The sequence below is a fragment of the Cynara cardunculus genome (assembly GCF_001531365.2).
Source record: "Cynara cardunculus var. scolymus isolate 2C chromosome LG 10, CcrdV1, whole genome shotgun sequence".
NCBI classification, from domain to species: domain Eukaryota; kingdom Viridiplantae; phylum Streptophyta; class Magnoliopsida; order Asterales; family Asteraceae; genus Cynara; species Cynara cardunculus.
This window is the reverse complement of record NC_037537.1, coordinates 8,100,675-8,114,171: the sequence shown is the minus strand read 5'-3', so window position 1 is coordinate 8,114,171 and position 13,497 is coordinate 8,100,675. Positions and strand designations below refer to the sequence as shown.

The 13,497-nt window shown below is 36.0% G+C and overlaps 1 protein-coding gene across 2 annotated transcripts; it reads right to left on the bottom strand.

Moving 5' to 3' along the window:
- Positions 1-237: 237 nt before the first annotated feature.
- LOC112519210 (adenylyltransferase and sulfurtransferase MOCS3) lies at positions 238-12,103 on the bottom strand. Of its 2 annotated transcripts, XM_025127207.1 has the most exons (12): positions 11,891-12,100; positions 11,783-11,823; positions 4,780-4,867; positions 4,467-4,522; positions 4,207-4,271; positions 4,011-4,085; positions 3,813-3,891; positions 3,608-3,646; positions 3,373-3,481; positions 2,408-2,526; positions 1,535-1,651; positions 238-811 (listed from the first exon to the last, which is right to left on the bottom strand). In XM_025127207.1, exons 1-12 carry the CDS (start codon positions 12,030-12,032, stop codon positions 431-433), a joined length of 1,311 nt encoding a protein of 436 aa, XP_024982975.1. In that variant the 5' UTR covers positions 12,033-12,100; the 3' UTR covers positions 238-430. The 2 variants fall into 2 exon arrangements, with proteins under 2 accessions (XP_024982975.1, XP_024982974.1); XM_025127206.1 differs by having other exon boundaries at positions 4,780-4,872; positions 11,783-12,103.
- Positions 12,104-13,497: the final 1,394 nt, after the last annotated feature.

The following is a 13,497-nucleotide window of genomic DNA, read 5'->3' as shown; positions in this document are numbered from 1 at the left end:
TTCTTTGGCTCATCAATGGTCTTGTAGATCAAGTCTATGTTCTTATACGATTATGGTATAAGAGAGCTTTTTAGTCACCTATGCTTGTGAAAACAATTCTGCCTGTGCAGTTGCAAGTTCTCAAAAAGCTTGTTTTCCGCTTGTGAGCCCATTTTTTTTTTTTTTGGAAAAAGTATCAATGCGGATGCAACTGAGTGAAACTTGGATGTTAAAACACGATCAATGTAGCCGCAGATCTTAAAATCCGACATTTTGTTCATTGTTCAAAGTATAAGAACTCAATTCATTGTTGTTCAAAACAAGATTTTGTATAATGTTAACAACATAATTACTAGTAGACCTTTCGGACCAGGGTTTTTTTGGACTGCTTAGACCCGCCTGTTGACCAAACTGTGTTTTTTTAGTACCGGTTTGTGTCCATCTCTACTTACTAGTAGGTCGGAAATCTCTGATCCACGTCGTGTGCCCATGATTCCAATCCACCAATGATATCCTTAGCAGACGTAAACCCCAATTTGTGAAGCAATTGCACGGCTCTTTGCGAATCATTACCTCTTCTGCAGACTACATAAATACTAGCATCTGAGACATCATGAATCCCTTTGCTTTTCAATTCAGCGGATATCTCGGCCAACCGATCTTCCAAATTTGCAAGGGGTATGTTCGTGGACTTGGGAAGAGAAACGATCTTATAATGTTGGGATGGTCGTACGTCAATCAGGATATGCGCCTCTCCCTTTTTAACAACCTCATCGTATTCCTTGCTGCTAATTCTAGAATCGGTCTTCAGCAATTTCAACTTCAAAGGAGCCTGCGAGCAATGAGGGATCACAATTTGTGTTACTAGGCTACAAGACGTTAACATATTAGCAAAGAAGTTGATGGTTTTTAAAAAATAGAAGCATTCTTTGTCATGGTCGTGTTGATCCAACTTGTATAACCCAGTATATCTTAGGTTGTTCATCTAAACCGCACAACACTGCAAGGCGCAGTTTAGAACTTCCGCGCTGCGGTTTGCATTTTTACCAAACCGCACTATGCATTGCGGTTTGCAGTTTGCAGTTTTGAGTTACCAAACTGCTGTTCAAACTGCACCAGACCGCACCAAAGGTGCGTCCTAAGGGGTATGATGGTTGTTTAAGAGAATAACCTTCTGACATATTTCGAGACATTCTTCTGTTAGGACGATGCATTCTTCTGTTAGTCCATGACGTTTTTAAATTTGTCAGAAGATCATGCATTTAAAAAAACTGTTAGAACCCAGGGTATATGATGTAAGCAGACATGACCTCTAACCAACTTCTCTGTCTCATTTTTGCTTAATTGAGCTCTTATTTTTGGTCTTCTGACATATTTCAAATTTGTTTATGAGCTCTTCTTTGAGAGCTTAGTTTCAGAGATTCAGGAACAATTTTCTCTTTTGACATTTAGAACAAACAAAAACTAATTAGTAACATTTATGCAAATAGTTTGGATAATTTATTGCGAAAAAAGATACAACACTATTTCAACATTCAGGGATAAGAAAACAAACCGCAGACAATGGTGACTGAGTGAATTTCTCATAGTCAAAATGTTGAAATTCTTGTCGTGTTAATGTTGCATTTTCTCCACAAGCTTCACATTTTGATGACCTTCCTCTAATCTTCACCTGAAGTAGTAACAAATTACCAAAAACATATGTTATCATCAGATTTACAAGACAATTAGAAACCAATAGACCACAGCTTCTCCTACAGAATCAACTCAGCCAAAGTTGTTAAACACTCAAGGCACATTTAGGCACAAAGGGGTCCCAGGGCCTAGATGTGAGGCATGGGCCACAAGAATGTGAAGCGCATCTTATCAAAATATATCAAGACACAACTCAAATAGGGTATAGAACCAAGCACAAGCCTCCGATGTAACAACCAACAGTACTTCGATAGAGGCAGAAGGGAGAAGGGTTTAACGCGTGAGCCCAGAGGGAAAAGTTTCAAGGTCTGGGTATTTATGTAGGAGGCTTGAAGTTCTAAGAATCGGGTAGTTAATATTAGGGTTTGACTTGTGCCATCTATTTAATAACTCCCTTTAAGAAGTCTAGGTGATGAGATGATGAGAAAACTTATTTAATAGAAGGGTTTGGCTGGGTATTTAATAACTGTCTGTGAGACGCACCTAGACTCAGCCAAGGCGCAGCACCTTAGTGAGCCTTGTATACGCCTCACCTCTGACTTTGAAAAAGCCCAAGACCTTGAGCCTTATGTGCCTCAGAGCCTAGGCGTGTGCCTATGGCGTACTTTTAACAACTTCAAACTCGGCCAATTCAATTAAGCTAAAATGTTCGAAACCTAGTTCCTAAATCACAAAGGGGTGTTGCTTGATTGTTATGAGGTGATTGAGTTTTAAAACTGCTAACAAAACTCACAATACGAATCCTGGCTGACAATGCATCAAACAAAAGCATCCTTTCTGAAAGTGGCTCGCCAACCAAGCTTGCCACCTTGATAGCCTCTAGTGCTTGAAGACAACCAATAATGCCAGGAACTGTTACAATATAGCCAGATAACAGATATTAGATGCCATTTAAGTGATATCATAACAAAATCAAGATAAAAAGCAAGCTGATCATGAGATAGAAATGAGAGAGACTTAAAATATGGTCTCTTAGATTATATTCAGTGTTGCTTTAGATAGCCAACACCCTGAATTTTTTACAGAAAGTTACTTTTCAACCAAATTTATATTGTGAACCCATTAAAGAAGCAGACGAGCATAGAACTGACTTCCAACTCCACATCCAAAATACAAAAATAATAATCAAATGCAATACCATTAACATTTTGTATGCAATATAATGAAGTCTAATAAGAACTATCGGAGACGGAGAACTATGGTAGCATAGCACGGATGGGATCTATAACTAGCATAGTCAGGAGGGACTGGTGAGGTAGAGGGTGGGTGGTAAGGTTAGTGGATTGAACAAGGGGTCTACCCTCTTGCTTGGTTATGTTTCTCTTGTTCCTACTTCAATTTGTACATTATTCCATATTCTTGGCTAGTTTGTCAACAATTTTTCTTATCTGCCTTTATCTCTCTCTATCTCTCTGTCAGACTTTTCTCAAGCCGAGGGTCTTCACAGAAATAGTCGATCTATCTTCAAGGTAGAGATCAGGTCTGTAGAATAGTCGTATCTTCAGGGTAGAGAATGAATTTAGATTCCCTCATCCCAGGAGATGGTTGATGAGGAAGAAGAAAACTACTTCTTAACATTAGAAAATCAAGGTTCTAACATGAAAATATTCATAAGCTAAGTTACATGTTATCATCCTGTAGGACAAATCTGACAGCAGTTCAACCTTGGGATTAAAATATGACAGAAATATAGCTTACCTACACCTAGAACTCCACTGTCAGAGCATCTCTGGCATGCTGTTGTGGGTGGTGGGGTTGGAAAGAGGCATCGATAACATGGGCCTCCATTGTAATTGTAAACCGCGAGCTATAAAAGTAAATAAAAAAAACAGATACAGTTATATACAAACCTGGAAACAAGCAACACATATCACACTTCACAATAACTTCTTGTTTGTATAAAAAAAAATTAGTCTTATATTGCAAACATTACCTGCCCTTCCAAACCCAGTGCAGCACCTGATACAAGAGGCTGCACATATAATTATTACAAGTCAATATTTGGATAATTTTGATTCATATGCCTTTCAATGTATCAGAATACATACATATATGCCAGAAATGTGACTATAACATACAACCATTTAGAACATCAACATAAACACAACTAAAGAGGGACACAATAGAAAGTAACACACCTTTCCAAGCAGAACACAGCAATCACTGATCATATATCGGCTGGGAGCATTATCTGTTGCATCTATTACAATATCGTATCTAGGAAATTAACAGTCATGGAAATCATGATATAGTTATGCTAGGAGAAAATTAATAAAAAGTGAAGCATAACAATAAAGAAAACAATTCATGAGGTTTATTTAAAGTATGAAGGATACTTGCTCACTATCTCCAAAGCATTGGATGTGCGCAAAGCTTCTTTGTGTTCCACTATTTCAATGGTGGAATTGATCCTGTGAAAAAGGTACAATACTGGTAAAACACCAAGTATCGGTGGCACACAAACTTCATGTATATGAACACAACCTTTGCTAGATTTAAGAGATAACAAAAAACCAAGCAAGAGTAACATACGAACGACAAGCTGCAGCAGCAGACTCTACTTTAGAGCGACCTATGTATGCTTCACCATGGATGATCTGAAATATCGACAGAATTAGTAATTCAACAGCATGCTTGATAACATAATTCAAAGAACACACAACCAGAAAATGATGCACATCATCCATGGGAACCTATGGTTTAACATTACTTGATGGTGATAAGTGATTCATTGATCTCTACATCATAAATTGAAATTAACAATTGCAATAGAAAAGGCACCATGACCATACCTGCCTGTGCAGATTGTTTAGCTCAACAACATCATGATCCACCATACCTAATCGGCCTGTCAAGATTTGCTTAAAGTTATTAGTCCAAGGGCTAAATAGGTGCGCTGGAAACAGAAATAAAATAACTTCCATTACCAGCTCAAATCTCCACTGCCATTAGTATTATCACAAGGTGAAGAAAAAGGTCAAACAGAAGCATATGCTTACCAACAATTGGGGATTTTTTGCTAAGAGATGTAAAGTTAACAATAAGCACCGGAAACAGAAAAAAAGACAATTTGAAAGTTAAAATTTTAAAAAAGAGACATCTCACCTACACCACAGGCAGCTAGATATAACAGAGCAGGTGATCCTAAACCCCCAGCTCCAATAACCAAAATGGACGACTTCAAGAGATTTGACTGCCCTACAACCAAATAAGAAAGTGAATTAAATGAAACCTTTCAAACCTAAGCGCATCTATTCTCAAAAGGAAAAGAACAAATCTTATATTGACAAGAAAAACATTCACATACTGAAAACAAGGTTGTACGATGAAGTTCATCTGATCAATTTTCCACATCCGATGATTAGCATTGATGTGGAATTCATTATCTTTTCGAAACAATCAATTCAGTTAATAGGCTCCCTGAAGCAAAATAGTAGCCATTTTTGCTCAATTTCATTTCGAACGAGAAAAATATTGATACATTCACCACCATACAACATTTAGTTTCGTCGTTGAAAAATAGAAGGGTTGCAAAAGAGTGAAACTTAGGGGCTGTTTGGTTCATGGATTTGGATGGAATTGGAATGGCCAAATCCTTTGACCAAATTCCAAATACAATGTTTGGTTCATGGAATAAAACTGATGGAATCCTTTCAATTCCAATAAATTCCTTAACTCATAGATTTTACAATTCCAAGGCAATACCCTTGGATTTCAATTCCTTTCCGACAAATTCCTTCCCTAATCCAAATCCATTCAACGTTGCGTCTACCATCTCATCTAGTCGATCTCTGGTTAGATCTCCAATCTGGTACGCTCTCTCTCTTTCTCTCCCTCATAATTTCTCCATCTATCACGAGATCGATAGACAACATATGTAATCAAGAAATCGATTCAAGACAACTAGCTATCGATATCACTAGTCCCACTCCATGTCGATAATTCTTGAAATCGAACCCCCAATCGAATGGAATTAGGGCACCGATCACTTCTGTCAAAAAAATTCCATTGTAAATGGATTGTTGCATTTGTAGCTATCACTAATCTGTATGATCATTTGTAGCAGCATAGGATAGATAGTGGTTGTACAAAATGATCAACAAATTTGTATTTTGGCCATGGATTGCTATAGTTGTCTATAGCATTTTTGTTAAGTCCATTAACGTGATGCACATGGTTACTAGGAAAGAGCTCGTTGAATACCTTCCCCTCTTTCATATTTGTTAAGTACATTTTGTGATCGTTCTTCAATTAAAAAACATTGGATGGTATTTTTTTCTATATATTTGTATCTATATACATATAGTTCAACATCCAAGGACACATGTAAACATAAAATTTGGAATTTATTGATGTTTTCAGGCATTAATGGTAAGAGATAATTGATGACAAAAGTGTCTATAGCATTTTTCTTTTTTTTTTAGAGAACCTAATGACAAATTTAAGAGAGAAAGTCACCCAGTGAAATCTGTTATGTGAAAATTATACATCAAAACAACATCCCCTTATAAACCTTGACATCCCTCCTCTCAAATGCTATTCCACTTCACCAAACATGTTTAACACTATCTGTATTTGATGAAAATTATTCCACTTTCACCATACATGAATAAATAAATGGAAGAATTTGGTTCATGTTTAAAACTGTTATGTGAAAATGATACATCAAAACAAAAAGACTTGTAAACAAGATCATCCCATTTCATATTAAAATAATCTTCCAAGATGAATAAATAAATGGAAGAAAGCAATACCAAGATACCTATTTAGTCTACTATACTAGCCACCAATCAATCTTTTCAAACCATAAACAACAACATATCCCAATCCTCACTTGTATTCCAAATATGCTTTGCAGCAAAGGAATCTCGCATCAATCGAGTATACTTGCAGGCAACTAAATCAACAACACAAGACAAAATCCTAATCATGTGTGCTTTGGTAGTCATAAAAGAACATAAACTAGCTCAATTTCTAAATATTTAGGTTTGAGGGTGGGACTGTGACTATGAACTATTGCCACAGCATTTGAAAGAGGAAGTCCCCTGCCTACAAGAGTGGTTTCCTCTAAAAATGTTTGCCACTTTTTTTGATATTCCCTTGTTCTTTACTTCTTCCTAACCGTCTGATTTGAAGTATGTATACCCCCTTCACTATGATGCCCAGTGGCGCATACTTTGTTCCAAATGGACATAGTGTGAAAGAGGTAGACACTCTCATTTTACCCACAAGATCCAACTCTTCATAAACTAAACTGGGTCTCCATAAACAGCTAGTTGTATGATTCCTAAATGTCAGTACAAAATTTACTTCATTACATGTAATCATTCAGAGCTTTCAAGCAAAAAAGGAACTACAACACCAATTGTTGCTATCAATGTATCTTTAAATCCCCAAATCAATAGAAGGATGCATTCATAGAAAAACATCAACCTCAGTGATGTAAACAAGTACAGCTTGATTTCTTCTTCAATGTTACAAATACCCAAGGCCTAATCTATGTGTTGGTTTGTCAAATTTGTTCACAGAGAACCCAAGATGAGTACACATAGAAAATGAATAATATACATTTTTTATCACAATCAGAGAAAGATCAGCATTTTGATTATTGTATAAAAAGAAAACTCAAACAAAACAAATAACTTATAGATTAAGCTAGATGGTTTCAATTTTTGAACCTACCATCCAGCCTTGGAGTCCTCAAATCCATACTACCCTCACATACAAAATAAAATAAAGTCCACAAAACATTTAAAATAGAGTTACTTATGATAAAAAGAAACAAAATGCAAAACCTCTTAATGCATTATGCATCAGCAGGTTGACTACACAAGTCCAGGAGGACCAACACCAAAAATGGTGGATCTATAAAACAAAATGCATAACCTCTTAATGCATTATGCATCAGCAGGTTTGCACACTTCGATTACTTTATTTGATAGGAATTGGAAATAAAACCATTTGTATGTCTTTGAACAGGAAATGGCCCAACTTAGTTTCACAACATGCAGACGTAGGCTTATGAGATTGTTTTTGCATGAAGCTATGACCATTATTGCTTGGTTTTTCATCACGATTTGCACTTTAATAGCCGACTACGAAACGGATAAACCACGTATTCGATACTCTTTGTCAAATATGGATCGAGCTTCATTATTGCATAAGTATGCTTATGAGAGTGACAGTATGTGCATATCACAACGTAGGATGAACAGAGGGTGTTTCAAAAGGTTATGTGATATGTTGGAAACATTAGGAGGATTACGAGCAAGTAGGCATATGGGTATTGATGAACAAGTTGTCATTTTCCTTCATATTATGGCTCATAATGTTAAAATTCAAGTTCTCACATGTCGTTTCATCGTTCAGGAGAAACAATCAGTACACTATTTACTCGAGTTTGCAATGCGGTGATAAGATTGCATTCATATTTGCTTAAGAAACCCGAACCCATTCAAGAGGATTCTACCGATGGAAGATGGAAGAGGTTCAAGGTATATGGAATAATATCTACCTTTTTTGGTATTCACATGTAAGTAACTTAAGTGTGTAATGACCATTTTTATTTTTTTGGTTTTAGAATTGTCTAGGAGCTTTAGATGGAACATACATAAGGTGCTTAGTGCCACTTGAAGACAAGGCTCGATACAGAACGAGAAAGAATGAAATTGGTACAAACGTGTTAGGGGTCTGTTCACTAGATATGCAATTTATTTATGTGTTACCCGGATGGGAGGGGTCAGCGGCCGATGGTAGAGTGCTTCGAGACGCACGTCTTAGGCCACATGGGTTAAAGGTACCGAGGCCATATTATTACCCGGTAGATGCCAGATACACAAATGGTGAGGGTTTCCTCGCCCCATATAGAGGTCAAAGATATCACTTAAATGATTGGCGGGACGGATACCAACCAAATACGCCAAAAAAACTTTTTAACATTAAGACATTCCTCTGCAAGAAATGTCATAGAAAGATGTTTTGGCATTTTAAAGGCAAGGTGGGGAATTTTAAAAGATAACTCGTACTATCACGCTGAACTGAAAAACAAGATCATAATGGCATGTTGTCTACTTCATAATCATATTAGGGGAGAAATGCCAAATGATCCGTTTGAGAATGATGGGTTAGAAACAACCGAAGATGATGGAGACCAAGACGTGGACAATGTCAGTTCTGTTGGGACATCAACTGAGTAGATTGCATTTAGAAATAATTTGGCACAACATATGTTTGAGGCTTGGAATGCTACGCATTGACCTTTTATGATTTGTAATGCTAGAAGTTTATCTTTATGGTTTGTAATGAATATGATACATGTGTTCCATAATATTATGATTAATGATGCTACAACTTGATTTTAGGATTTGCATGTTTATTTTACATGTTATTTGTTTATTATTTAATTCGTTTAACAATAGGTATGGTGGATCGAAGTCGTAATAGAAACTATCGGAATTGGACAACTATTGAAAATGCCAAGCTTGTGGAGGCTTTGGTTAACATGGTTAATACAAGAAATGTTAACATGATTGGCGGGATGGAAACCAACCAACCACGCCAAAAGAAATTTTTAACATGAGACATTCCTCTGCAAGAAATGTCATAGAAAGATGTTTTGGCATTTTAAAGGAAAGGTTAGGAATTTTAAAAGATAACTCGTACTATCACCCTGAACTGAAAAACAAGATCATAATGGCATGTTGTCTACTTCATAATCATATCAGGCAAGAAATGCCAAATGATCCGTTTGAGAATGATGGGTTAGACGAAACCACCGAAGATGATGGAGACCAAGACGTGGATAATGTCAGTTATGTTGGGACATTAATTGAGCGAACTGCATTTAGAAATAATTTGGCGCAACATATGTTTGAGGCTTGGAATGCTACACATTGACCTTTTATGATTTGTAATGCTAGAAGTTTTTCTTTATGGTTTGTAATGAATTTGGTACATATGTTGCATAATATTATGATTAATAATGCTACAACTTGATTTTATGATTTGCAAGTTTATTTTACATGTTATTTGTTTATTATTAATTTGTTTAACAATAGGTATGGAGGATCGAAGTCATAATAGAAACTATCAAAATTGGACAACTATTGAGGAAGCCCAGCTTGTGGAGGCTTTGGTTAACAAGGTTAATACCGGAGGATTTAAAGCTGATAACGGCTTTAAATGTGGATATTTACAGTATCTCTAAACGGTATTAGGGGAATCAATTCCTGATTCTGGTATATTAGGTAAACCGCACATTGAGTCGAGAATTAAAACAATGAAAAAGAGTTGGCAAGTGGTCCATGACATGGTGAATGAGACAAATACGAGTGGGTTTGGTTATGATTGTTTGAAACAATGTGTAATTGTCGAAGCACCAGTTTGGGAGTCTTACCTGAAGGTACTCATTATATATTTCATGCAATATTTGTAGTTATTATTTGATATCTTTGATAATTAACTTTTATGACATGAAATAGGTACATAAAGAGGCGGCAAAATGGAAAAACAAGATATTTCCATATTTTGAAGACCTGTCTATTGTTTTTGGAAAATATAGAGCTCAAGGAAGTAGAGTTAGGGATGTTGTTGAGATGGGGAGCAAGTGAATCTAGAAGAACAAGAACAACAATCAGAGGACACTGAAAGTAGCAATAATGTACATAATGCTACAGATATGCGAAGTGAAGAAAGTTCAAGTCGAGGTAGTAAGAAGAGGAAAACCAGAGTTGAGACTCTTGTTGACGGAATGCATAGTGCAACTCTCTTACTTGGGGAAAATTTGAAAATGCATTGAAAAATATGGTAGATATGGAAATGGATATACAAACAAGACTTCCATGGTGAATTCTGAACTTGCAAAAATGCAATCACTTTCTAGAGTGGAAAGGTTCATAGCAGTCAAGAAGATAACAAGTGAGCCTGATAACGTGTTAATTTTTGGAGTTCGGAAGAAAGGGAGCAAGACGAGCAGGTGAGGTTTGTGTTGGAAGGTTGATTTTGGTTATGATTTGACAACTTGAATTTGGGTTTTGGAAGTAAGGTATGTAGTTAATAGTTTCAGATGTTATCGGATCCTAGTAATTTATAGTGAACAATTTCAGATATTAGTAATATAAGTGGACAGTTTCATATTTTATCTGATGTTAGTAATGTAATTTGGTTTAATGGTAATATTAATTTTAAAGAAAGATGACAAAAAAAATCATAGAAGGTCATTTGTTGATATTTAATTCCAATTCCAATTCCAATTCCAATTCCAAAGTTGAATTCCATGAACCAAACAAAAAAATTCCAATTCCGTTAAGAATTCCATTCCAATTCCATCCAACCAAACACAATCAAAAGGCATCGTCAAATTCCATCAAATTCCATTTCATTCCCTTAAAGTCAAATTCATTTGATGAATTCCAATTCCATCGAATTCCATTCTGCAAATCAAACGCCTCCTTAAGGTCTAGGAATAGAATCAAAACTATTTTGGCATATATATACTACGCCTTTGTCCCACAAGTTGAGTCCATTATTGACATCCAAATGTGAAGTCAGTTGCTTAATAGCTTTATAAATGATGGTAAGCCAATTATCATTTGGTAAAAAAGTATGGTAAGCTGTAATTACAAGAAATTCAGCAGTGAGTAACTGATGTGCTACCCTGTAACCTACTATTTCCCCCCTGTTTTTTTAACTAGGCAAAAGGTTGGTAAACATGCTGAAGGTTACAAACTAACCTACAATAAAATTACTAGAACATCAAAAGTGTTCTGTTTCAAAAATACTAGACCTCAAATTTCCAAAACCAGGATGTAAAGGACGGAGTGGCTACTGAGATGACTCAAATTCAATTCTTTCAATCATTAGAACTCCAATTCTTTGTTCTTTTCACAAAGTGACTTACAAAAATGTGGAACAAAAAGAGTGTAACTAAAGTAAAAGCAGATCAACCCAATCAATTTAAACACTCCTTTCTGCAATAAGATAGTTGCAGATATGACATGAACGTTCATCTATCCGCATGTAATGTTTCCAGATATGATATCACGTTCATGTTCCAGGTGTATCCCAATATACAGAGTATAAGAAAACCATATACACGATTGAACCAAACCTTGAACACCAAAGGAAGGGAGTAAAAGTTGACGGCTGTATCTGTAAATCATATCTGGAGTCAAATCATGGCCAAAATCAGAGCGACCGTTGGAACAATCGGAAGAACCTTTTGGATTGGCGTGTTGATTTGATTGAATTTGGTGAAGCTGAGCTTCAAGAACAGATATGCGAGCCTCGATATCTAGCTTCGAATCCTTTAACGACTGGAGTTCGGTGAGCAATTCATCAACTCCTCCATTGGAATTCATTCGTTCAACTATCCGGTTGAATCTCGAAGATAATTTGGATGGAGGAAACAGCAGAGTCAAATGAAAACCCCTAACATAAAACTCGCAGTTGCAAACCGTCAATTTATTTTTCTTTCTCTATTTTGTTAAGAGAGATTTGACAAAAGTACTATCCACGATTTGGTTAGTAGTACGGAATTCTTGAAATTGAAATTCAACAAATGAATTTTACTTTAACGAAATTGAATGAAATCTGATAAAATTTGATCATGTCTTATGATTGCATATGATTTCATGGAATTGGAATGGAATTTTAAAGGAATTAATTTTTTTTGTTTGATTCACGAAATTCAACTTTAGAATCGGAATTAAATATCAACAAATGACCTTTTATAATTTTTTGTCATTTTTTAAAATAAAAATTACCATTAAACCAAATTACATTATTAACATCAGATAAAATTTGAAATTGTTCACTTATCTTACTAATATATGAAATTGTTCACTACAAATTACTAAGATCCAATAACATCTGAAACTATTAACTACATACCTTACTTCCAAAACCCAAATTCAAGTTGTCAAATCATAACCAAAATCAACTTTTCAACACAAACCTCACCCACTCCTCTTGCTCCCTTTCTTCCAAACTCCAAAAAATTAACACGTTATCAGGCTCGTTTGTTATCTCCTTGACTGCTATGAACCTCTCCACTCTAAAAAGTGATTGCATTTTTGCAAGTTCAGAATTCACCATGGAAGTCTTTTTTTCGTATATCCATTTCCATATCTACCATATTCTTCGATGCATTTTCAAAATTTTCCCCAAGTAAGAGAGTTGTACTACTGTTGATCCTTTCTCTCATTGATTTGATGATAATCCCTTTTACCTATTTCGAAGTATTATGTTTTTGTCTTTCAGTTCCAACAATCATCATTAAGTCTGTTCAGTGATCGCTGAGACATGTATTGTGATTCCTACAGCGACAGCGATACTTCAAGAAGACAAAACTCACACCAAAGAACCTTCAGTCAAAGTCGAAGACTGAGACAAAGACTGGCGCGTTCGTGTCTGAAGCGACATTCAATGATTACAACCTGGTCAACATATGTGTGAAGACTGTCCAAGCCTTAGCGAATGCTGAAGAGACCTTTAATGTTATTCCAGCATTCAGCGATCAAATGAAGCTTGTTGTGCAAGATTGTTTTTGTCTTGTCCTTCCACACACAGAGGACAAACCCATACCCTTTCTAGAGTATAGTACGGTACGGAGCCAACTAGTTGACTCTATTACCCACCAACTTCACAAAAGGATGTCTGCTCATGAATAAACTTTTGTACTATTCACTGTAGCAAAGAACAAGCTTTTCCTTAAAAGCTTGACGCGCATTCTAACCCTACTGCATTGCATTAAATGTGCATTTAATGAAATGAATATAAATAGATGAGTGCTCTCTCCATGCAGAGATACTACATGATATGTGC

Coding starts and splice junctions, on each gene's coding strand:
- LOC112519210 (XM_025127206.1), bottom strand. CDS start 12,032: ATGAATTCCAATGGAGGAGTTGATGAATTGCTCACCGAACTCCAGTCG. Junction 3,892..4,010: donor GCTTTGGAGATAGTGAGCAA/GTATCCTTCATA, acceptor TTAATTTCCTAG/ATACGATATTGTAATAGATG. Junction 1,652..2,407: donor TGTCAGCCAGGATTCGTATT/GTGAGTTTTGTT, acceptor TTACTACTTCAG/GTGAAGATTAGAGGAAGGTC.